We start from the raw sequence: 24,235 nt of genomic DNA, 5'->3' as shown, positions 1-24,235 counted from the left end.
ACATTGATCCAGCCGGCTTTTCCAACAATCCTGAACAGACGGGCGCTCCACAAATAGCTGTGCCAGGGGAAAAGGTTCGTGCCTGCCAAAGGTTAGAGCTTGTCAGCCGAGGGGACAGTGTCTGCCCAGCGAGACAGTGACAAGCAGCAAACACCCAGAAGTGAGGGCAGCAAGGTCTCTCAGCTGGCACAAAGGAAAAGAGAAAGAGGGTACGTGTCCACCACCCCAAATGAATTCAGGTATTTTTAGGTGCTGAATGATTTAACATGAGCAGTTTTAAAGATGACAAGAAATTGCTTTGGTTTAAGTGCACTTTGAGTGAATGGCTACAAAAAAAAAAAAAAAAAAAAAGTTGTTTTTATCAGCAATTTCACAACTCTTAAAAAACCTGAATAAGTTTATCATCCAACCCTTGGCTTCAATGTTGTTTAGACTGTGTAAGGAATGTAGAAAAGAAGCAGTAAATATTTTCTTAAAGGAAAAAAAAAATCCCAGACCTCACACTGACGTTCTTGCAGCTCTCTTGGGAGAGAAAGAGCATTTGGCCYCTTCTTCATGAAATTTCCATCACAAACTTGACTTTTGTGTCCTCCCTGCCTCTTACCCAAACCCGTAAGAACCAGCCACAATTGAACCATTTAACTATGCCCAGGGAGCAACATTCAAGGAATCACACAATCTCATTCTTTCTTTCCCATCATAAGAATACAGTCCCTTGAAGGCTGAAGTGACAAGCAGACAAGCAACAACCCTTAATTATATTTTCTTGGTTTCTGTAGGAAAAAGTCATTATGTGCTTTGCCTATAAAACAGAAAAAAACCCACTTATTTCTTGAAATATTCCAGTGTATTTAGAAATTTATGTTACTGTGGGCCATCACATACAATAAGAAATTGATTGTTTMTAGACACAGTGTTCCTCCTAACCCCGTAACAACTCATAGACACCCCTTGAATTGACCCAGGCTCTGCCCTCGTGGTTTATTGTGCAAGCAAGACAAGTTCTGTCACAAAATACAAGAATTCAAGGATAATTTCTTTCTTACTGTTAGCTGACCATTTATTTTTTATATAATAAAGAAGTTTTGACATTGCAAATTCAGCCACAGGAAAAGCGAGAGGAGGCTTAGGGTGGGATGGGAAAGTATTTCCCAGGCAAATGCTGATTCTGGAACTGTACATACAAAAAAAAGTTGTGAACTTTGGAGCTGAGCCAAATATTTTCTTCTCCACCAGCATAAATCCAGCTTTGCTCTCTGATACAAATATCCCAGCACATTTTACAAATAACAGGGAAATGCAAAGGTGGCTTACCCAGATCTGTATGAATCTATTTAATGTTATGTTTGGGCTCCTGCTTGAGACTGGAGGCCAGACAAAAATACARACAAAAGTAGAGTGACCAATTCCCTTTTCTACCTGCAGCATTTCTCCTTTGGAGAAAAGTTTACCATGAATGAAAGAAAAATATGTCAAATGACCATTAGTTTGCTAATGTGCAGTTCAAATATGTCTACTTGCAAAATAGTCTAGGGAATTTGGGATGTGGATGTTTYATGGTCACTTAAGGATCACAAGGGCCATCATCTGATCTGAGTTCCTTGTGCTCCCACAAAGCAGAGCTGAGATTTTGCTAGTAGATTCTCCTGTGAACTAAAGTTAGAACAGAGAACTCTGGTGGGGGAGAGCCTTATCCCTTAATAATCCATTTCAGACCATTAAATCATAAGAAAAAAATAATGAAGAAATAAAAAAACAAAGTAAATCATGTTGCACCAGATACCTCAGCGGAATCAGGCATCACATGGGAGTGTGAAAGGAGAGGGAACGAAACCATTGCTGGCACTGGAACCATCCAACAGTGTTCCCCACTGCTTTCACAGCCGTGCCACAGACTTTGGTGTAGATTTAAGGCATTGGAAGGGATTTCGCTTTCCCAGCAGCAGGGAGCATTACAAACATGCTAAAGGGCTCACCCTAACTCGCAAATTGGCATGCAGTGAGGGTAACTACAGACACCAGCAGCACTACAAACCTTCTCCTGCCTGTGGAAGGATCTGCCAAGGTTACCCWCAGAGCAGAGCCTCCATGATACACTGCTCTGTGTGCCACAAACTCGAAGGTAAATTAGTTGCATTAATTACACTTGATGAGTAAGATTTTTAGAAGAAGTCACATAATAATACAAGGACATTATTTCATTTTAATACTTAGTCTTGTTCAATATAGCAGAATCATTTGCCCACTGAGAGTGGGAAGGACAGTTAAAAAAAAAAATCCACACATCAAGCTCCTGGAACCCACAGCGTTGTAATCTTCCCAGAGGCTTTGCTTTATTGTGCTTTCTTCCTTTCCTATAAATGAAAATTCTTCTTTCTACCCCTTCTGGCTGCAAAGATAACCTTCCCAACACAAACCGAGGCACTAGCGTCATTCTGCTGCTGCAGCCAGCCAGACTGGAACAATAGMACCAGGAGAGGTGTGAACTTCCTCCCTTTGGCTTAATAGGGTGTTAACTGTGAAAGCTAATTATTTAAATGCTTAAGAAAGGGCTGTCATCACAGTTAACCACTTTGCTGCCAAACAACAGGCAAGGGCATCTGCCCATCTGTAAGCAGTTCGTTCTGGGTGACACCCACATGGCCATTGCAGGAATCCAGTTTAGGTCTCCATCCATCACAGCTGGCTGTCCCACAACCCCTGCATTGACTGTTCTCCCTCTGTGCTACCATAATTGGGATTTGTGGATTGGCAAAGGATGACTTTATGCTTCTTTGTGCTGGGCTACTCCTAAGATCGAACTGGCTTAGCCTGCCACAAATCCTCAGGCACAGCCTCAGGAGCAGCCCGAGCTTGGGGGACCCCAGCTGGACAGACACTGCCAGGGTCACCTGGGGCTGCACAGACACTGCCAGGATCATCTGGGACTGCACAGACACTGCCAGGGTCACCTGGAGCTACATGGACACTGCCAGGGTCACCTGGAGCTGCACGGACACTGCCAGGCTCATCTGGAGCTGCACAGACACTGCCAGGGTCACCTGGGGCTGCACAGACACTGCCAGGGTCACCTGGGGCTGCACAGACACTGCCAGGGTCACCTGGGGCTGCACAGGCTGGACGGTGACTTCGCTGTCCCCACAGCTGCTCCAGAGGCATCTCTGCTCGCCATACAAAGCTCTGTCACCCCTAGGGCTACATCGCTTATGCTCTCAGTGATGCTCCTTCATTTCAAATGCAGAGGTTGATTTATTATTTAGTATTGTTCTTTAACCTGCTGCCAGCCTAGAACATCAAACCGCTCTGCCCTTTGTAAGATTTCAGTCTTCTCAGTACTCTGTGATCAAAATTCATACAGGAATCTCTTTTTTCTTGCCAGTAGTAAAAGGCCCCTACATGCCCTCTACAGATAGGAGACAYACAGCCACCTTGGAAGAGGTAAAGAGCCAACTTCTGAGCACAGGAACTTTGTTTATTTGACAAGCCAACAGACTTTCACTGCCTCATCCTTTCTGGATGGTTATAGCCTGATGTGGGGTTTTCTTTTGTCCCGGTCAAATCAACAAGAACTCGGGAATCTGCACGAATATTCCCTGAGGGAAGCTCCAGAACTGCCAGCAGCCTGCACCAGTTGATTTATTGTCARCTGCTGAGAAGCTCACAACTTCTAGCACTGTTCTTATATTCCAAATTTTTGAAGAGGCATGTTTGTTTCCCTTCTGGAGTTTTTGGTTGGTTTTTTGGTTTGGTTTTGTTTTTTCCCAATGGAAGTTTCTGGCATGAAGCTTTTAAGAAAAAACACAAACCCTCATTTTGTTGTTTTTTTGGTTTTTTGTTTTTTGGTTTTTTTTTAATCACATAACTAAGCTAATTTCATTATTTTTGAAAACTTTGCTGTTATTTTGAACAATGGAACTTGTGGTATCCGTTGCTGTTCTTTGTGGAGGGTATACAGCGAGCTCTAGAGAGGTTGGTTACTATGGCAGCTCTGAGCTGTTTGACAGTGTTATAATGTTTGCTGATGCTTATTAATTTATCAGAGTGGAAAAAAATGAACAGCTCGTACTGACACCACTGGGGAAACTAAAAGCCAGATCCTCGAGGCTATGCAAAGCACTAGTGCTGAGCAATGGAAAAGAAGATGAGCAGCCAAAAATGCTTTGCAAACCTCGGAATTGGGACCATTTTAGACAGACCACATCCTCATGCATGCTCCGGCATTTTCCAAGTCCTGTTTCCAAACTGAAGGGGAAAATGAACAGGCACTGAGTATCTCTGAAATACCCAAAAGCTGCTTGTAAGAGACAGCAATAATCCCAGGAACAAAACCCCCCACCTGAGAATTGGTTCCTTATTTACCATGAAACAGTAATCTTTTCCCAGAAATTACTGAAAAGAGAAAGCTTTTTAAACTCATCCTTAACATGTTTCCTTTTATTGGCAGTACAAAAATTGCCTTTGAGCTTTCTYATTCCTTCCCACTATTTCTGCATATATATATGCAAATTACCATACAGATTTCCCTTCACTGAGTACACCATATATCTCTGAAACAGTTGGCAGACCCCTGGGGGGTGTTGCCCAGACAGCTGTGCAATCAGCTGAGTAAATCAGCTAATTAAAGAAACAAAGAAAATGCAAAAATTATTAAAGACAGACTCCCTGCTTACAGCATTGTTCAGCACCTCTGTATGCAAAAAAGCACAGCAAGCACATGATGGAATAAAGGTACTTGTAAATTGGTGAATGAACTACTGCACGAGTGACAATGATGCATTTTCTCTCAAACACTAATCTGGGATGTTATGATATTTATGCTTTGTAGTTTAAATCAATTTAACATAAATTACTCCAGCATTTTATTTTACAATTACTAAAGTGTGAAATGTAATGTTGGTCTCAAAACTGACTTCTGTATGTRAAAAATGGTCATTAACTTCTGCTTGACCTTAGGTGTAGAACTAATATTGAATTTGCACAGARGATACTCATTATTCTGATCTAGTTTCCACACAGAAAAAGAAGTTCCCAAGGGTCCTRGTGCTATAAGCCATTTCTCAAATCTCAAATAGGAAACAGGACTCCAGAAAACGATGCAAAAACATTTCCTCTCATTGCAGAGTTTATCAAAAGGAACAGATAGCAAGGGTAGGAATCTGTAATCTAAACAGAGCAAAGCCAGTGTGGTAAGAAAGGAGGCTGACAGATGTAGATTTGGTCTTGCTGATCACCATTGTGGCGCCATTCCCTCCCACTGCTTCTAAATGACCACAGGAAGGACAAACCTCAGTTTAAATGAGGCTCAGTTCTCCCTACTTTATACAGCCATGATAAATTAAAAAATTAATGTACCAAGTAAAGGCACCAATATTTTCCTGTTCAGTCAAATAATGGTCATTTCACATGATTGTGAAATTTTAGGTTTTTAGGAACTTCTGTTTATTTCATTTATAAGAATTGAAGGCTTTCATCTGGCTTTGAAGGCCCATATTTCATCCAAGGTAGTGGTGCATTAGAATAACATAATTTGTAAAACACCTCAGGCTAAACAAGACAGGCATTTTTTAATAGATAAACAACTACTGTTGATTCATGTGGCCAGAAAAGGTTTGTTTTTCAATGCCTGGCCCTTTGTGATGCATGCAAAGATGAAGCCACATTTTACACCCACTTTGTGAGCACATGAAGTCATATTTTTTATCAAGGAGAAAAAAAGGTGAAAAAATTTATGTACACACTGTAAGATTACTACAGGAACAGAAAAAAGCAGGGAGGGGTTGTACCAATCACAGATCAAGGGAAAWCATTTGATGGCTGAATGCAGAAAGTTTTACATTTTATCCAGTAATTTGAGATATTWGTTCTCATGTGCATGATATTTAATATAAAAAAAAGAAAACAGGTGGCAGTGAATGAATGTATCTATAGCAGTGATGCCTGAAAAGAGATGATGGAAGGATGGGAAAGAGCCCATTACATGATCAGAGAATGATTGSTGGGAACAGATCAAACAAGGAGGTATGGACTGTTGTTGAGCAGGCTAGTGCAAAGTGAAACACTGCTCTCTATTCCATGGAAACATCCCCCAGGCATGGCCAGGAAAGGAGCAGGAAACAAAGAGGACTCTGAATAAATGAATTCTGTGAACTCATTGTAAATGCCTCTCCCAAAGCCCAGTAAACAAAACATTCACCTGGGGGTTGTTTTTTGCACAACTGCTGTCTTTCCRACCTCACTGTGCTGTCTCTTTTTGCATATGTGCAAAACATCTTTCACCTTCACAGCTACTCTGCATTACTCATCTCTTCTCTGTGAGTACCTTAGATCACACAGAAAGAACTCTGCCCAGAGTTCCACAACAGCTGCAAGAACAAAACCATAAACTGCCAAAATCCCTCTCACCGTAATTCCCAYCAGAGAGCTCTTTTCCTTCTTTTCCCAAGTCTGAGTCCATTTTGCCTTATATCAGCTGTTGAATACACAAAGGCTGGTAAGTATCACTGTGTGGTCCTTTCACTGATGCTGTCCAGGGCATTTCCCACCCCCAGCATCACCCAGGGTGGCTCAAAGCAGGTGGTTGTAGATTCAGGAATGGCACAACAGAGCTCTATGTCTGTGTGTGTGTGGCACATGGCTCCTGAGAAGCCAACACAAGGAGCATCATTCCCCARGGCTGGGAGGGGTCTGATCCTTTCCTTTGGAAGTGCTGTCATTTTCTTGGTGTGCTTGATCTGAGGAGGAATGGAACAACCCCATGTGATGCAAGACATTAATGTAGCCCCCTTCAGTGCCTAGGGGTAGGGATTCCCTTCAACAGGGCACAAAATGTTTAAATAAGATTGTTTAAAGAAGCAAACATTACTAGAATCATAGAATCATAAATTATGCTGAGCTGGAAGGGACCCATCAGGATCACAAAGTCCAACTCCTGCCCTGAGCAGAACAGCCCAAGAATCACATCATGTGCCTGAGAGCATTGCCCCAAAGCTTCTTGAACTCTRTCAGGCTTGGTGCTGAGATCATCTCCCTGGGGAGCTGTTCCAGCGGCCAAACACCCTCTGGGTGAAAAACCTTTCTCTGATATCCAACCTAAACCTCCCCTGACTCAGCTTCATGTCATTTCCTTGGGTCCTGTCACTGGTCATGAGAGTGAAGAGATCYRTGTYTGYCCCTCTGCTTCCCCTGGTGAGGGAYCACAGTAAGGTCTCCCTCAGTCTCCTCCTCTCCAGGCTGAAGAAAGCAAGATTATCTCCCTTCCTTCAAGACCTGAAATCATAGACCTTAAAGAAAGACCCTAAAGTACAGTGTAACTTTTAAAATATTGCTAGCTGTGTTTTCAGGTGAAGCCTTCATTTTGAGCCACATTACATGGTCAGAGGAAAAGCAAAGATGCAGTCACCATGCCCTAAGAGAAGCACGACATCCCTGCACCTTCACTTTGAGTGGCCATTCCARGATGAATCCTGTAAGTGACATTTGCAGAAGAACTCTAATTCCACAGTTTACTAATTTCAACCCTTTTTTTAAACATGTGGATGCTTGGAGGAACTGGAAGTTGCAACAAAATAAGGTCCCACTTGAGTCAAGTAAACAAACCTATTGAGAAGAGACATGAAGAGAACAGAAAGCAGTRAGGTCCTACTGATACTACCCTTTTCCCACCCTTCAAACTCTCAATTTTTTCACAAGTGAAAATGCACACCTTTCTGGAACCAAACTGTCACTTTATTCTGTAAATAGGACCAAGTTTTTTCATATCTCATTATGCCCTTTTTCAGCGGTAWAAGTGGTAACAAACCACGCACATTTTACTCCAAAGAGATGAAATACCTGGTTGTTTCTGATTAGTACTTATCGTATTTGAAATTTACACAAAATGCTAAACAGCTCCATTCTTGAATAACCTTTGATCATGTATTTGTCACCTCATTTTTCAAGCATGTGTACAAATCKAATGCAAATTTGTATTTCCATTTTCTGTATAACAACACTTCTACAAGTAAGTAAAATGACTAACATAACATAGGGCATTCAGATGGCACCAAATGACAAAACTTTTGCTAATTATTGTGGAATAAATTCACCAAGTCTCACAAGGTATGAGGAAATTGAGGAAATGGGCGGAATGGTAAAGATGTAGCTTCCTGAGTTAACTAAGCTGATAAAACACTTTAATGCTGCCAAAAGTGTAGCTCTGGGCTCCTTCCCACACACCTCCACCTCCCCACCCTGATAAGAAGCTGCCACCCTGAGTTTGTATCAACTCTAACACGTGCTGCTGCTCTGGCTGCCCCATCTCAAAAGTAAAAGAATAAATGTAGCAAAGATGATCAGATTTAATGGAAAAGATGTGGTGTGAGGAATGACTAGTGATATAGCCTGGAAATGAGACAACTCACAGGGRTAGGACAGATGTGCACAAAATCCTGAATAGCGTAATGACAGATAGGTAATGGATTATTCACCACTCTCTGTCACCAAAGAGCTGCAACACAACAGAGTGGGGGTCGTGGGGAATGCATTTAAAACAAACAAGAAAAAATATGGTTTAACCTACTACACGTGGGAATTGTGGGACTTGCTGCCATTAGAGATGATGAAGGTCAGCAGTATAAGCAGGCTTAAAAAGCAATTTGATAAATTAATGGAGAAAAGGTCCAGCAAGGGTTACCTACCACAGCAGAGTGTGTAYAGGAAAATCCCTCTATCACAGGCTGGTCAATGCTGAGTATGTACATCAGAACTGTTTGTATTTGTTCTGTTCCTCTACTCTAAGCATCCCCTACTCATYACTGACAGTGGGAGCGTAGCTGGGTGGACTTTTAACCTGACCCAGGCTGACTGTTCTCATGTGTTTAACCGGGCTGACATTGCCTGGAGTGTGTTTGAGTCGAGTCACGCAATCAGCTCTGACAGCAGTGCCGTCGAGGTGGGGCAGTGCCCGGGAAAAGGAATAGCTGTTCACAGCTCGCTTTTCATTCATGTCTGCAAAGCTCAGGCTCCAGTGACTGCTTCATATYGAATCGTCTGCACTAAAATAAAAATACTGAGCAAATCACATAGGCAGTTAGGCTCTGACAGAAGCAATACAAAAGAAAAGGGGAAGGGTRGATATGCATACATATTTGTAAGAATAGGGTGGAGGCAATCCAGAAGATCCCAAATGTGAAGTTAATACACTGCCAAAGTCATATTATTATAAATTATTATACATTATTATAAATAAAATGTAGATGGCATATTAAAAAATCAATAGGGCTTGCCAATTCACATATGGCATGACTAAAATGAATCATTACAGGGTGGAAACCTGAATAACATTCATAAGGGGGAGCAAAACCACGCACAAATGCTAGGGCTTTGTGGCTGCCTTGCCTTTCACAGTGGGAGGGAGAAGCACCCACAGACCTGCTGCTGTTCCTGCTGTTCCTGCAATGCCTGGGGAGAAGCTGAGTCACCATCTTCGTACCTCATCCATGCCCTGTCAGTTCTTATCCTAATTAACCCCTGTATTTGTAAACACGAAGACCACAGCTCTTATCAATTGGTCCTTTGCACAAATAAAGTTATAGAAATTCCTTTTGTGATGCCATGGGGTGCAGCYGGGTTTGTGCACAGAAATGCAAGGCATCTTGTTTGTGGATGGGATTAACACCAGTACAAAGCATCGACCTGACAGGTTTTGATCAGTTCAGATGTACCCATGTAGTTTCGCCACCGGCTGAAACCCCAAGCCTTAGGCTATTTGCTGCTTTTTATCCTTGTTTTAGCTACCATCTCTGGCACATAAGAAACATGTCATGAGCCATGACAAGCAATTGAGATAAATGCCAACCCTTGTAAACCTTCAGACGGGAAGCTGCATTTATGTTATGTTTCAGCACATTTGCAGACGCTATCAGAAACCAGAAAGGTATAAACAAAACAGTTTAATGCCAAGTTCCTGCAATTAAGGAAAAAGTTCCCTTCTGCTCCAGTTACTTGCTTCCCCAAGACCTTTTACCAAACCACAGAAGACAGCATTTAATCTATTTATTTCTGAGGTTAGGCAAGAACAATTTCAATGCATTTTTATAAACCACAGAGAAGTGCACAAGCTCATTTCCCTCTCTTAGGTCACCTTTATCATGGGAGCTTTATTCTAATGAAATACAAATGTGATTTCACGTCAACAGTGTTACTGAGGTCCRTCAAAGTTTCTGAATTACACACAATTATTTTACCCCGGTTTAGTTTTATTTGAAAARAAGCTAAAAGTGCTGAGCCCCCTCTGCATGAGGGCTCTCAGGTATGTCCTGTTAGCGCACAACTTATTATTGGAGTGGAATACTTGCAGTACACATCTGGAATAGGAAAACAGAGCTTTTATTCTGCAGCACAGAAGTTTTTAATTTTTCAGGTTGCTCATTTTTCTTTTGGCATCTGCCATCTTTAAGAGTTTCCCCTATTCTTCTACACCACAGTAAAACAGAAGAACGCCTCTTGAGGAAAGGCATTCTATCCCACACTCTATGGGCTTTGTAACTTCTGGTAGCCAACCCTCTCCATCAAGTCAGATCCTGCACTAGCAAGAATTTGATACTCTGCCCTACCCCACAGCAGGCTCAGCTCTCTAYYTTGGCTTTTGTCAGTAGATACAGYGTGTAAATCTCTGACACAGCCACARCTGGAATATTTGCAATTACYAYCTYGCWCACATATRCTAGGTAGCAAACACAAGCTTCATTTAAACAAAAACAAACTGTTTCATTCACGTAACCAAAGGCAATACTTCCACCCCTCCAGCTTCAAACACAACAAGCCTTCCTACTTGGAAACTCTTCATCTCTTACAGAGGGAGCAGTGGTGTTTGTGTGCTTGTACAGCACTTTCCACGCAATGTAACATGGTGATTGCTACAGCAGTGCTAGACAAATAATCCAAAAAAWTTAAATCAGCCAGTGTTTCCTGTACAATTAAATGCCTGTGAAGGGCTTCTCTAAGGGCAGAGGTACATCCAGAAATTAAAGTAATTCAGGAACAAATTATGAAGTCCTTGCATTAGGCAAAGATATTTTTTCTCCTTTTTTCTTTTGCATGGGGGTGCTGCTGATCTCTAGGAAAGCTTTTGGTTTATGACCAATTACCCTCTGTAGCCAAGTTCCAGACAGCAGGTTAGGACCATGCCCATTGCCTGCCCTCCCCACTCCTGAATCCCAGGGTGGATGAGCCAGGCTCCCACGCCATTCACACCAGCCTGGAAGCTACCCAGGGCAGCTGGCTCAAAAGCCATGTTCCACTCTTTTCGAGCCAAAATAAACTCTTTGTCTGATTCTTGGTGGCTTATTTCCTGGAATTATATGGAGTCTTGGAGAGGATTAGAGGAACAGTATCTTCGAAAGATACTGTCTGTCTCACTTTCTCTGAAACACACTTCACTTCCCCAGACACAGCGCACCACAGCTTGACTGCTAACAGCAACTGCTACACTGTGAATTTAACCATCAGCAATGACATAAAGAACSACAACCAACCCTAATTTACTCTGCAGCTACTCTACTAAAGGCATTAACTTAAATTAGAYCTTACTGTTATGCTTGATAATACACCCATCTTTTACAGCCATTCAAGATGGGGAATAAAGAAACGCAAATTTCAACCACAAGCGTGCACTAGTTAAATGGACCAAGGAGTTATCTTTCGTTCAGATCTAAACAGATAATTTAAGAGTTTACATTAATGCATTAGGAAAAGCTGGGCAGCACTGTWAAGCTCCATAAGGAGCTTTGGTTTGTTAAGGATGTGATTTTTAACTGAAATATTTCTACCTGCTCTTTAAAGTTGCAATTACACCAGTATAAAGGAGATTCCAAGAGATATTCTCCTTTTGGAATGTCTCTTCTCCTGCACCTCATWCCTAACCCAACCCCCATCTCATTTTCTACTCAACCAACCAACCATCTACCAAAAGGAAATAAGAGGCTAAGGCTGGCTAAAAACAACTCTTTTGGGGRAAAGAGACTTATTTATTGCTAGTAGCAGTAGTAATATTTGCTGACAAAACTGCTGAGAAGCAGAGAGACTTCTTATGCAGTAAAAGTACATGGCATCACACTCAGCCCATGTGAGAGCAAAATAAAAGATTACCTTGAGCCCGTCTTTTAAACAGCCTGTTTTYCTCTGAACTGAGCCAGAGCAAAAGCATTTCCATGTTCAGCCATTACAAGTCAGGTGGGACTGGGGTGACACCAGGTAAGGGCAAGCAGCCAAGGGGTGCTGACTTCATAAACTGCTACAGCACTTTCAGAAGCAAAGTCACTACACAGAAGCAATTCAGATCTGAATTCACACTCACATCTGTGTTCCCTTTCTGCAGAATTGCTTTTATAGWTGAATGTGGATATAACTATGGGTACTTCTATTTCCACACAAAACAGCATCAAGCTATGTCTAGAATATTTTTTTAGTACTTACATTTTCACAAGAAAATACTTGCACATACACCAGCCACATTTTCTTCGTGCCTCCAGTTTAAGATAACATGCTGTRTGTTGTGCATGTGTTGTGTCTAGAAAATTTTTTGCTGTACTTGTAAGCCACAGACTGATAGAGATATTATTTCTGATACAGCACTATTAACAAATCAGAAAATAGTTCAAGAAGTACAAGATCCATCACTTTGATTTCTAGAAAAATCACTGAAAATCACAAGAGATGCTCAGTGAAAATGCACTCAAAGACCTCAATGGCTTTGGGAACRCACTAATAATTTAAGGCAACTCCACTTGTGTTTTACTCTAGAAATACATCCAACTTGGTGCAGATYACCTACACAAAAACACCAGAGAGTTAACCCTGTAAAGAGACAGGTCTGGCCTGGTAGGTTTTGTTGGTTCCTGTGCCTGGAGAACACAGCTTTCTTGCTTCCCCTCCAGCTCAGCAATGCAGATTCTACATTCTGAAGTGCCTGTGCAAACAAACCCTGACGAAGCAGAGATGGCCACGTATTTCAGTGCCTTTGCACTGTAACACCAGTGTTTGCTGTGAATGCTTTCACTGTTGGAAATTTTCAGTTCTCCAATTGCCTTTCCCTTCTACTGTCCTGATCAAAGATTTGCCTCTACAGTCATACAGATGTACAGACAGCAAAGGATGTCTTCGTACATTAAACTGTCTTTTTGCTTTAGCAGTAAGAAAATCACCTGGTTGGGCAGGTAAAATACAGAAAAGATAATGGCATGAGMTACTGGACAATAAAAAGAAAAAAGGGAAATTACCAACTTAGTTGTCTTAAATGTAAATCAAACAGAGACATCAGCTTCTTTCATACAGTGCCAGCCTAGAGAAAACAATTATTTTGGCCAGAAAGAGTTCAGATTTAGCTGTAGCACCCTGATTTTATTAGCTAGGTCATTAGATGTAATGAGCTAGAAGGAGAGAAACTTAAYGGTAATTACATTGTGCTGCATACACAGATTCTCCATCACTATCTCTTCTTCCGCGTGTTAAAAAGACAATGACAATTCACATACTTCAAGAAAAGACAAAAAGGAACAGCATTACAAAAACTCCTCAGAAGCTCAGCCTGACTCACCTGACTTCCTTGCTTTCAAGGCAATGACAGCAGCCAGTTCTCTCTGTACCTAAAATATCAGCAAAAGAAAAGAATGGTTACAGTTCCCAGCACAGTCAAATAAACCAAGATGCAACACTGGTAAGATACCAGTTATCAATGCTTTGCAACAATCAACTGCATGTGGTATTATGCCTGGTTTTGAAAATACAGTCAGTTTTCCTAGCAAATCTATTTCTTTTTCAACTGGGAATTCTATGACTTTAATTTCATGTAAATACCACACATTCCTTAGGGAATGGGCAATTCAGTAGCCCGACCTGTAATTTATTTGCACAGTATATCTGTTTCAGCACACACTTGAATCTTCTCCCTTCCCTRGTTACATATTTGTTCTGTCTCTGATGAACACATTGTAATGCTGGATTCATTGTGTGACTCCAGAATAAGGAAGTTCTCCATGCTGAGGTTTGAAGGAGGTTCATGTATGTAAYTGACCTTGACTTTCTGTATTTTCCAAGAGGAAACAACCTCTTCTAGTAGCATGGCTATGGATTTCAGGACCAAAATTTCCCTTGAGATGAAAATGCAGAAGTCAGAGGTATTTTCAGTTTTACAGGCTCTCTCACCAGCCTGTGGCAACACAGCCCTGCCAAGCTAGCCAGCCCCCTTCCTTGTCCTCTTGTCTCTGCATTCTTCATATTTTCTGTATAGACCACCTACTGTCTCTTTAGCCAGCTAAACTCCACATCTGCTTCTCTCCATAGGTCTATTCCTTTTATATAATTTCTTTTTCTATCATTGTTCTATATATTATTCTTGCACTTCCTACTTCTTCACTGCCATCATCTGTCCCACTGCACCTGTTTGCACTTGGCCTACGGCACCCCAGACACTCTCCTGCACACACCTCAGTTCTTCTCTTCCTCTGCCCCATCCATGCTCTCAGATTCCTTTSAAGAATGCTCAACTTTTTCCAATTTCCCTAATTTTCCCAAGACAGGCTGTCTTCAGAATTAAAAAAAAAAAAAATTAAGTTTACTCAAGGCAGCTCCCTACAATGATAATTTCAGCACTCACTGGGCAGATACTCAGGAGCCATCCAGCAGTACATACTACATGTGGCAGAAGGCAGTCATACAAGCAGCCACATCCTTCCTTTGCTTGCAACCTTCTTTCCTTTGTGGCAAAGGACCAAGACCTTTTTTGCTGTTCTTGCAAGGTATAAGGATCTTTTCTATTCCTTCATGCTGCCCTACTGAGAGGGACAAAGTTTTCTGCCACTCCAAGYAGGAAAATATGAAAGCAGTGCCACAGTTTTCTTAAATGTCATCCTGTTTCCAGCACAATTGTGCAAGCTGGCAGTACTACCTTCCCTTCCTTCCTTCCTGTACACTCATTCCCATGTCTGGAGAAATGTTAATCACAGATAATGTAAGCGTGAACTTCAAGTAAAACGAGAAAGAACAGTTATTCTCTGGAAAAAAAAAAAAAAACTCCTGTGCTTCCATGCAGCAATTGCTATACACAAATATTCTAATAACACATACAAGCTATCCAGAGTTAAGAGCAGGATTTTCAATAAAAGCCCAAGCTGTTTCTGAATAACAGCACCACAACTTTTCATGGTTACACTTCTCAGACCCTCTCCCTTTATTAAACTCAGCAGGAGGCACCAATGCCTTGATTCTGGTCCAGTCTCACAGGTTACTGACTGTAAGGAACAGTACACYGATGTCTCATCTTTATCTTTTAGCATTTAATAAATACATTATCCTAAGATTAGCCTTAAGAGATACTACAACCTGAAACAATTGTAAAYGTATCACTTAACCCAGTGAAACATTCAAGAAACGCAAATCTCTCTGTGAGTGTAAAGAAAAAAAAGCATCTTTCCAGAAGAAAAGCCAGCATTGTGGAATCTTGCAAATGTATTTGCAGTATTACTTTTCCTTATAAGGTACCATTTTTTAAGTTTGAAAGGTAGTGCTAAAATCACAGGCAACAAAAAGGCTGGGTTTCTATATTTTGTCTATGTCAAGCTAAATATCTCATTGCTGTGTGCCAGGAATGCAGCTGGCCTTTCACTCAACCTGAGCAAAACCTTTCAGATAAAGCAGGAGGAAAATATGTTTCTCTAGTGTTAATCGTAAGCAGAAGTTCCTTCATCAAAGGGTTTCCTCATGGCAATCTGAGTTCCCTCTCATGAGATTCACTCCAATCACAAAAAACTGGTACTGCTGAGCATCCTTCTGGATTTGATTGGTGTCCCTACATTTCATAATCTACATGCTTTTGTCCATTTTAGCAKAAATGTACTTGACATCCCTGCTGGACCTGCAATCCCTATGCATCACTACTCCAATGGAAATCCATGTGTAACATTCATTCCTCACTGCACACATGTTACCCATTATCATACTTCTTSCTAATAGGATTTCAGTTACTGCCTGTTTGACCAAATCAATAGTTGCACATCACGTTGAATATAATAATGCAGACTCAAAATAATGTAAGCAAGAACTATGGCTACCATATTGAGACATTAATTTTTTTAAAATAGTTTATACATTCAGCTTGTTGTTATGAAGCTAAGACTATCCAAACAGYGTCCCATTTGAGCAGCATTGCAGATGTCAAAACTGATTCAGTTTAAAGGCCAGTTCACCATAGAATATCTACAGAAATATTGTGAAAATCTGAAAGCAAACATAGTGAGTGAGTAGTTGGCATATTACCACATCTCAATCAGTTTTCTTTTTGCAATATAAAAGAGTAAGAGTGTACATACAGAGTGATAGCCAGGTGTACTTCTGCTTGATTACATACAAATGGCACTTTCACATCATGAATCTTGTCTTCAAATAATAGAGATTTTGGAAAAGTAAATGACAACTACTGCTCTTCTCTTATCACAAATCTTACCATTTTGTCATAGTGGACACATAGTGGACCACTTCTACTTTTGTCCTTTCCCCTTTTTCTGCCCATAGTAGTTTGTTTTGTTTTTTTTTTTTGTGAGATAGTATTCTAGATGCCATTGTGCCAAACGAATCTAGAGAAAAAGTGTCAATCCTTACAGAATCTCAAAATTAAATCCTGCAACAGAAAGCTCTAAACAGCAGGGTTTTGAAAAACAAGAAAAGTCTCGTCCACATTTTTGCACATCAAGTTGTGACAGTTTGATGGGCTCTAAATAAAGGTAATACTAGCTGATGCCTTAAAGCACCAGAAAACTATTTTCCAGATATATTCCATTAACATCCTGAAATTCTCATCTGTTCCATCTTAAGGTAAGGTAAGAACTTTGCAGTGGAAACACTTGTAGCTATCCCATCATGTTCTGCTCTTAGCWGACAAAACACTGAATATGAAGCTGCTCTTTGTGACACAACTTGGGATGCATGACAGCTCTGGAAYGCTTTTTTAAATCCATGAGTAATCATTGCATTTTTCTTAAAAATTTATGACCAAAAAGATTATCTGATGCAAACATATTTCCAACGGCATTTTGCACTCCTTGCAAATTTTGTGCTGCTTGCCTTTACAATTTAAGTTTGATGGTGTTGTTGGTGTCTCATTGTAATAGAGCATATAATATAAGCACATAATTTGACAGGTTAAAAAAGGGATTTATATTTTAGGCACACAAATTCCTCCAATGTCACTTGCGCTGGATCCTCACAACCAGTTTAGTTTGAAAATTTGTAATGTAGTCCCCCAAAAAGAAAAGCTGACGCAGAAACTTTCTTTTGACCTGACCAAAAAAATGTTTTAATTCTGTGAAAAGCAAAAAGAAAAGCAAAAGTAGACAGGAATCTCCAATTCCAAAGTCAGCTCTAATCTTCGACTGCTTTAGTACTGAGCTGGAAGTAGGGATTTGGGAGGTTTTATTGCACTTCTGAAATACTGGTGAGAAAACTATCGCAAACAAGATTCTCAGTTGTGAATTCCTGAAGAAGACTAATTTAATTCTGTACGAAACACATTCAGTGACCAAAAAGTCAGTGTCAAACAYATTTCCAGTAATGACTAATAACTTCCCTACTAGTTTTCAGCTCCTGCTTACAGGACTCTTTTTTTTCCCATATAAATTCTGAAGCTGGAAACAAAGAAAAATTAAAAAAAGAACCTAGATACTGGGTAGTCCAGCCCTCTGTTGAATGGTGTGAGCTGAGGGTTCAAATTCCTCTGGGACATAAAAAGGCTTTCCATAAGGTTGCAGTGAGCATATTAGCTCCCAATCTACTGCATAGAGGAAAAGCAATATTCTGGAGGGATAAAAAAGGAAAAGTTAATGTATAGATGTTAAAATTGGAGGATTCTGCTCTGGTCTTGTGCCTTTTCCCCAAGGGTAGATTAGAAGATCATTAGAAGGACACCACAAAGTTCTGTGGAAAATCAGAAAATGCAGGAGGAAAGATCAGATTCTTGACATCACCACAGCAATAGATGGGTCTCAGGCCATCTGGAGATGGAACTGCCTAATTTTTCTACATCTAGTTAGCTACAGTAATAAAAGGGTTCATTAAAAAAAAACCCTGTCCACATGTCTTACTGCTGGAATGACTCAGGATRTAGTTCACAGGTTTGACCTTACAGATGTAAAACACTCTGAACTTACTGTCAATTAGATGTTTAAGGATAGGCATGTTACTCAAGTGTATCCAGCAACAGTTAGATCCACCTCTTAAACTCAGAAAGTCACTTTGTTGAATGTATTCCTCTTTTTAACTGACAAAAGCCCCCATTATACTATTTTTGATGGGCAAAACTTTTGAGGGATACTGGCAATGTTTTACACAGTTGGTAGTTTTGGAAGTTTTTGAAAAAAAAAAATATAACTTTGCAGAAAGTACTTCACAGTTTTCTATTTTTGCTCCCTATGGAACTGAAAATGGAGTACCCTTTGTCTCCCATTGATGTACACTTGACCAAGAGGGTCTGAGTGTAAAGCACACAGCACAGAAGTCACCTTGGTCCCAAACTGGTATCTTCTGGGCCATGAATAGCATCTATTACAAGAGCAGGCTGCAGCCATCCTTGCTCGGATTGATCTTAATAGCTTTGGAATTGCACACTAAGACCTCAGTAAAGCTATCCCTTTCTAGAGACTAAAAAAGCAACCTTCATATACAAACATCTGTTCACTTAGTTTAAGTCTTTAATTTGAAAGGATCCAAAACATGACAATATTTCAAACATGATCAGTTCAAACTTTGATGCAATGACCTTACCGCAGAAGTGAGACGAGCAAGAATTTCAGCATTGGTTTCTGCCGTATCTTCTATTTTTTGATCAGGCCTTAAAAAAATAAAAATAAGATTTTATTATTTCTTTCATTCTGTTTCAACATCTTTTGATTCCTGGAAAGTAAGGAACTGTGTAGCCACAGGCACTAATGTAAAAGGGCCTTTGAGATTCCACATCAAAATGAGGACTGCAACATGACAATAATTAATTGTGTCAGTAACGACAGAGTACACCCTTTGTCCCTTGCTGTCAAGAACTCTTTTGATCCGACCAACATAAAGCAGTGAGAGAATTCTTCAGCTACAAAAAGATGAAGAACTGAAGAATGCAGGACCCTCTAGATCTGAGCTACTTTTTTGAGTGCATATTTTGCTTGGCTAAAAACATACTCTATGAACAGAGCATCTGCCCACCACCGGAGGAGCACCTATGGAATATGAGTTCTTGYAGATGAAAACAGACAACATCAAAATAATTATGTGACATGTGAAGTTTGATATCCAGAAAAGATAACTGAAAGTGAAAATAATACATTTAAGAAGCCATAAATAACCAAACTAATAAGAAAAACATTAGATTGTCTTGACAGTAACTCATGAGAAAGAGAGACTTAATGTGTCTTTTCAAAAGCGAGGCAGTGAAGGTAGAACCCTCCTAGAAACTGTCCCAGAAGCTTCATCCAAGTGGAAATAGCCAATAGAAAAGTGGACAGTACAGGATAAGACAGTGTTTTTCTTTAAAACAGGCTAATTCCCATCACYAAAACACCTGTAAGCCTTTCAGAAGCTTTAGTGACAATCAGAAACATTACACCAAAATGATAGGCTTATTACTATGGGAAGAAGTAGAAGAAAATGCCCTTGAGATCTTTACTTTTCATGGTTTTCAAGAAGCAGTGACATGCCAGSAAGCTGAACAGACACAAAACTGCAGCTGCTGTAATAAACATAAATCCCGGGTATTAACAGAAGCTTCTGTCTTTGACTAAGTTATTAAATTGCTTATATGCCTTGATGTCCTTAGGGAGAGAGCTGGCAACACATCTGGAATATGCAGCTGGTATATTGTGGTTCTTACATTCCATGTCCAAAAATTTCATTTCCTGATTAAAAAGTTAAGGTCAGAAAGCACAGAATGCATTCATTTTGGGGCAAGCATATTCAGATCAAAATGGGAATTCAGATTAGAAATTGCAATTATTTTCACAACTGCCTTTCCTATTCAAAGAAAACATGATTAAACATTTTAAGTGTTATAARCAGACCAGAAGAAATAAATGAATGTATTTTCATTTGCAGTAAAGACTGATTWATTCAGGTTTTCTCTTTATAATTTAGAATGAGATTAAAATAACTGAACTCTTTAGATGTTTYTCTACACACCTGATCTTTTCTGATCTCTCAGAACCAGGCTAGGACCTGATTCTTCTAAATTGGAGGCAGAAGAGAGCASCTCAGTAGACACAGCCACAGATGCAATCTGCAAACCCAGAACAGCACACAGCATGGCTATTTCCTTCTTGRGCCTTTATCACTTTATTTTTGTTTAAAAATACTCCCAGTGTTCATCTGCATATGAACATCAAATACTTTTGAAACTATAAATATACTAAAAATCAGTCAGCTTTTCCGAATCAGAGAGGAAGGGTGTATTATGACACCAAGGCCAACGGACAAAAGCAACAATTATCACCCTAATTTTTTCAAAAAGGACCTAGTAGGGATGGTACCAAACAGGAGCTACAAAGGCAAACTAATGTTTATACAGTACAGGGACCTGTGGGCTCAGTCTGCAGAATGAGATGCAGGGATGCTTGTCCCAGATCTGCAAGCAGGCAAGTCAGACTCCATACAACACCTGAGAGTGGCTTGTGTTCAGAAAACCTTTCCAGGAACTCCATAAGGTAGTAAATCAATATCCCATCCTGGCTATTTGCATTAAAATCAAATTACTTTTAAGAATGGTTACTTTTCTGATACCAATCAAATGAAAATTGTTTCAGGACAGAAGACAGAGGATATAGTGCAGCACTTTTGAAAATAAAAAGCAATGTAAGATTAAGAAGTATACCTCTCTAATATCTCTTCCAATAATTTTTGAAAGTATTATGGGATACRTTTCAACAGTGCATTCTTGGAATGTTCACTGAGTCAACCAGTGGTTCTGGGAATTGTTATAAACACTCCCATTTACACAGAAGGAAATAGAAGCCCATAAGGATTAAACACCTGATACAATGCCATTGCAGTAACTGGAAAAGAATTCAGGAGGCACTGGATAAGAGCCTAAGTGATTGCTCAAGGCTGCGAGGGAATCCATGGCACAGCTTTCAATTCAAACTTTGTTCCCAGGCTCTTGCAATATTCACTTGTTTTCTACTCAAGTAGAATGACTGTGATTAACACTGGATGTTTAATGACACCAAGAATCCTCTTCATTGGTCCCATCTCATTTGACAAAATTTACAGACTCTCAGTCCTGTAAATACACACAACAWCATTAACCTTCAGAATAGCGTGAGCTGCTGAAAATCTGCTAWGTCCTGACTTGTTTTCCATGGTAAATTCCCACCAATGTTTTGTTGAATGTAAGGAATTTCCAGCAAGGTCAGCAGGGAGTATTTATYCAGGAACCATAAGCACATCTCAGATTTCAGGACAGAATTTTCTTTGTAGAACTTCGTATAGTACTAATTGGTTACACCACTAAAACTGACCAGAAACAAATACAGATCCATCAAAAATCTGTACAGCAAATCAAATCTGAGCCATTTTTTTTTTATTTAACAGGGTTTCCAGAACAGCTGCTGAAGGAAGTCCCCAGAGCTGCTACTGCCAACTTAGATCTACAGACCCCTTCTGGGAGAGCAGAACTCTGGTACTTCAGAGACCCATGGATGCACCCAGCAGCCCAGGCAAGCACAAGGCTGCTGCCCATCACCTGCAGAGGAGACAGAGCAGTTACTCCTGCTTTCATCAAAAGCAGGGAATCTAATCAATAAGGTGAGAATTGCTCTTTTCCCCAYGTACATACAGAAATAATGCAGTCAATATAGACTGTGAGAAAAGCTAATACAGAAAAATGAGTACAAAAATATTAAATGATAAAAAAATCCTATGCTTTTAACAGTATGCAAAACAGCTTATATATTTGAGAAAAGACAAATCMTGCAGGAAAAGGTTTTTAGAATTGCCCTCTTCCCTCATGAAAAGGAGTATATGGCTTTATTTGACCAGGTCAGACAACTTTAACAAACATCTCATCACACTTATTCCCTTTCTGACTGTGTTTTAGCAGTTTATTATTTGCATCAAGCATGAAGAATTTTGAAACTGGAAAAGTCTCCTTCCCCTTTAATATCACATTCYCTCGAGGGTATACCATTATTTAAAATTCAATTCCTACCATGTATACTTCTTCAAAAAGCACCCGCACAATCTGACAGGTAAAAGCTCCAGAAAACAATTTTTCAGTGACAATATTCCCAAAAGGAATCCAGCTTCAACTCAAATTTGAATAATGTGAGCAGAAAGGAGCTGGAAATGTACATTAATGAATAATTGTTCAATTCATGTGACAGGGATCATCTTCCACTGAAAATGACAGTTGCACTGAAATGATAAAACTGCAAAGCAGACTGTAAACTTGAACCTAAAAAGCCTTCAATCCATTTTCCTACCCAGCATCCTTCACGTAACACATCAATATGACCTGTCCATCCTGTCYTTTTGATTCAAATCCTTTGAATGAGTAGACATGAACCATGAAAAGTGGTCTGATTTACAGTGATGAGGAAAATCCCAATTCCCACTAAAATCAAGATCAAAATGTATCCCTGATATTTAAGGGATAGACAAACTGTTTAGCACCAGAGTTGGGTGGAAGACAAGAATTTCTATTTGCAAAAATAGTCAAAGGTTTTCTCCCATATGGGCCAGCTGCTTAGAAAATCATATTCATTCCTGCTGCTCTAGCCAGCTCGGGGCTCTTGTCTACACTCACTCAAGATGATCAAATAAATGCATTTCGAAGGGAAGCTGCACTCCAGAACTGCCAATATTTGATTGGTRAGGGCAGTCAGCAATAGGGGAGGAAACAAGTTTCTGCCCTGAACCATGTAGAAAAAATTACTGAGTTTTTTTCTACCTGCTCAACATGTCTGAATTTAAGAACCTGGGCTTGAGACAGCTTACAGGGTCTTTGGCTTTTGTGCTCCTTTAAAACATTTCTACCAGACATTCATTTTAGAGAATGAGCATTTTTTAAAGATAATATGCAGAGAAGAAAAGTACTCACAGAAGAAAGTTTTGTCTTTGGCATCAAAGAGAATAAATTTTAGTACTTCCAGAGTAACAGTTCTCCAGAGTGTGAGTATTGAGTTTGAGGATCTTCATGCTTGGGACAATAAAAGAATTTAACTCAACTTGTCTATTCAGGCCAACTCCTGCAGATTTACTAATGCATAAATGGTCATGAGCCTCCAGAGCTCTCACTAACACCTTTCTCCTCTATTTCAGCCTCTCACTGTGGAACAAATAACTGTGGTTTCCTCTGAGCCACTCCAAATAGGCAACCTTAAAGTGCAGCCCTATGAACACAGAAAGTACCACAACATCCAACAGTCAGGTGAAAGATGAGACAAGTCATATTAAAAGTCATATTCTGAAGAAGGAAAAATTATGTGAGACTACAGAGCTCTGGCAAACATTCAGAAGGAAAATAAAATCAAGTGACTAAAGGTACCACATTTCCACCCATCTTGTCAATCCATCAGAAAGCTGATCCTGACACATCACAAAGGCACCTGAACTCCAGTCAATCAGCACCACAGCATGTCCACTGCCAAATTCATGGCAAACCTCCAAAGGTAAGAGGAAAACAAAAAAAATCACATTCCCAGGTAATAAAGCAAGCCACAGTCAGTAAACTAATGCCTAAAAACTGTAATATGTTCAAAACCCCAAGTCAAGTGCCTCTGTTTTTCTACCCATAGAGACCTCCTAAGATGAAAAGGACATCTTTACAAAATTTGTCAACCCCCAAAAGAAATCTGGCTCATTTTCAAGGTGATTTGGGGGCATTCTGTGTCATTATAAGGCCAGACACCTATAAAATAGTCGGATTACTGAATTGCAAACAGCTGTATATGCACACTTACAGATTGCACATGTCAATCCTGGGAGGAGACAGCGGCAGCAGTTGAAGTAGAAGCTTTACTCCATTCTTCCACGCTTCCTCTTTCTCAAATTCACAGAAAAGGTAGGTACATTCATCCGCTGAGAACTGGTAGAAAGTATGATTGTCTTGAAAATAGAGTTGTCTGTCCACTGTTAGAAAAAAATAATATTAGATATCCTTTAAACTTTCACCATGTAAACACTCCATACTCTACCACATTCTGTATTGCATTTGATCTTAATGCTGAGTTGT

At 40.1% G+C, this 24,235-nt stretch overlaps 1 protein-coding gene across 1 annotated transcript in view; it reads right to left on the bottom strand.

Moving 5' to 3' along the window:
* Positions 1 to 24,235, bottom strand: part of RAPGEF5 (Rap guanine nucleotide exchange factor 5) — a 153,571-nt gene that overhangs the window by 97,454 nt on the left and 31,882 nt on the right. The window contains exons 5-7 of the mRNA XM_057363632.1: positions 23,964 to 24,132; positions 18,790 to 18,856; positions 13,574 to 13,622 (exon numbers count right to left, since the gene is read on the bottom strand). Coding sequence (XP_057219615.1) covers positions 13,574 to 13,622; positions 18,790 to 18,856; positions 23,964 to 24,132 — 285 coding nt within the window. The remainder of the gene's footprint in view (positions 1 to 13,573; positions 13,623 to 18,789; positions 18,857 to 23,963; positions 24,133 to 24,235) is intronic.

Source organism: Malurus melanocephalus, unplaced genomic scaffold (genome assembly GCF_030028575.1).
Source record: "Malurus melanocephalus ecotype Western Australia unplaced genomic scaffold, MMel_1.1 scaffold_29, whole genome shotgun sequence".
Taxonomy (NCBI): Eukaryota; Metazoa; Chordata; class Aves; order Passeriformes; family Maluridae; genus Malurus; species Malurus melanocephalus.
This window is presented reverse-complemented; position numbering and strand designations above follow the sequence as displayed.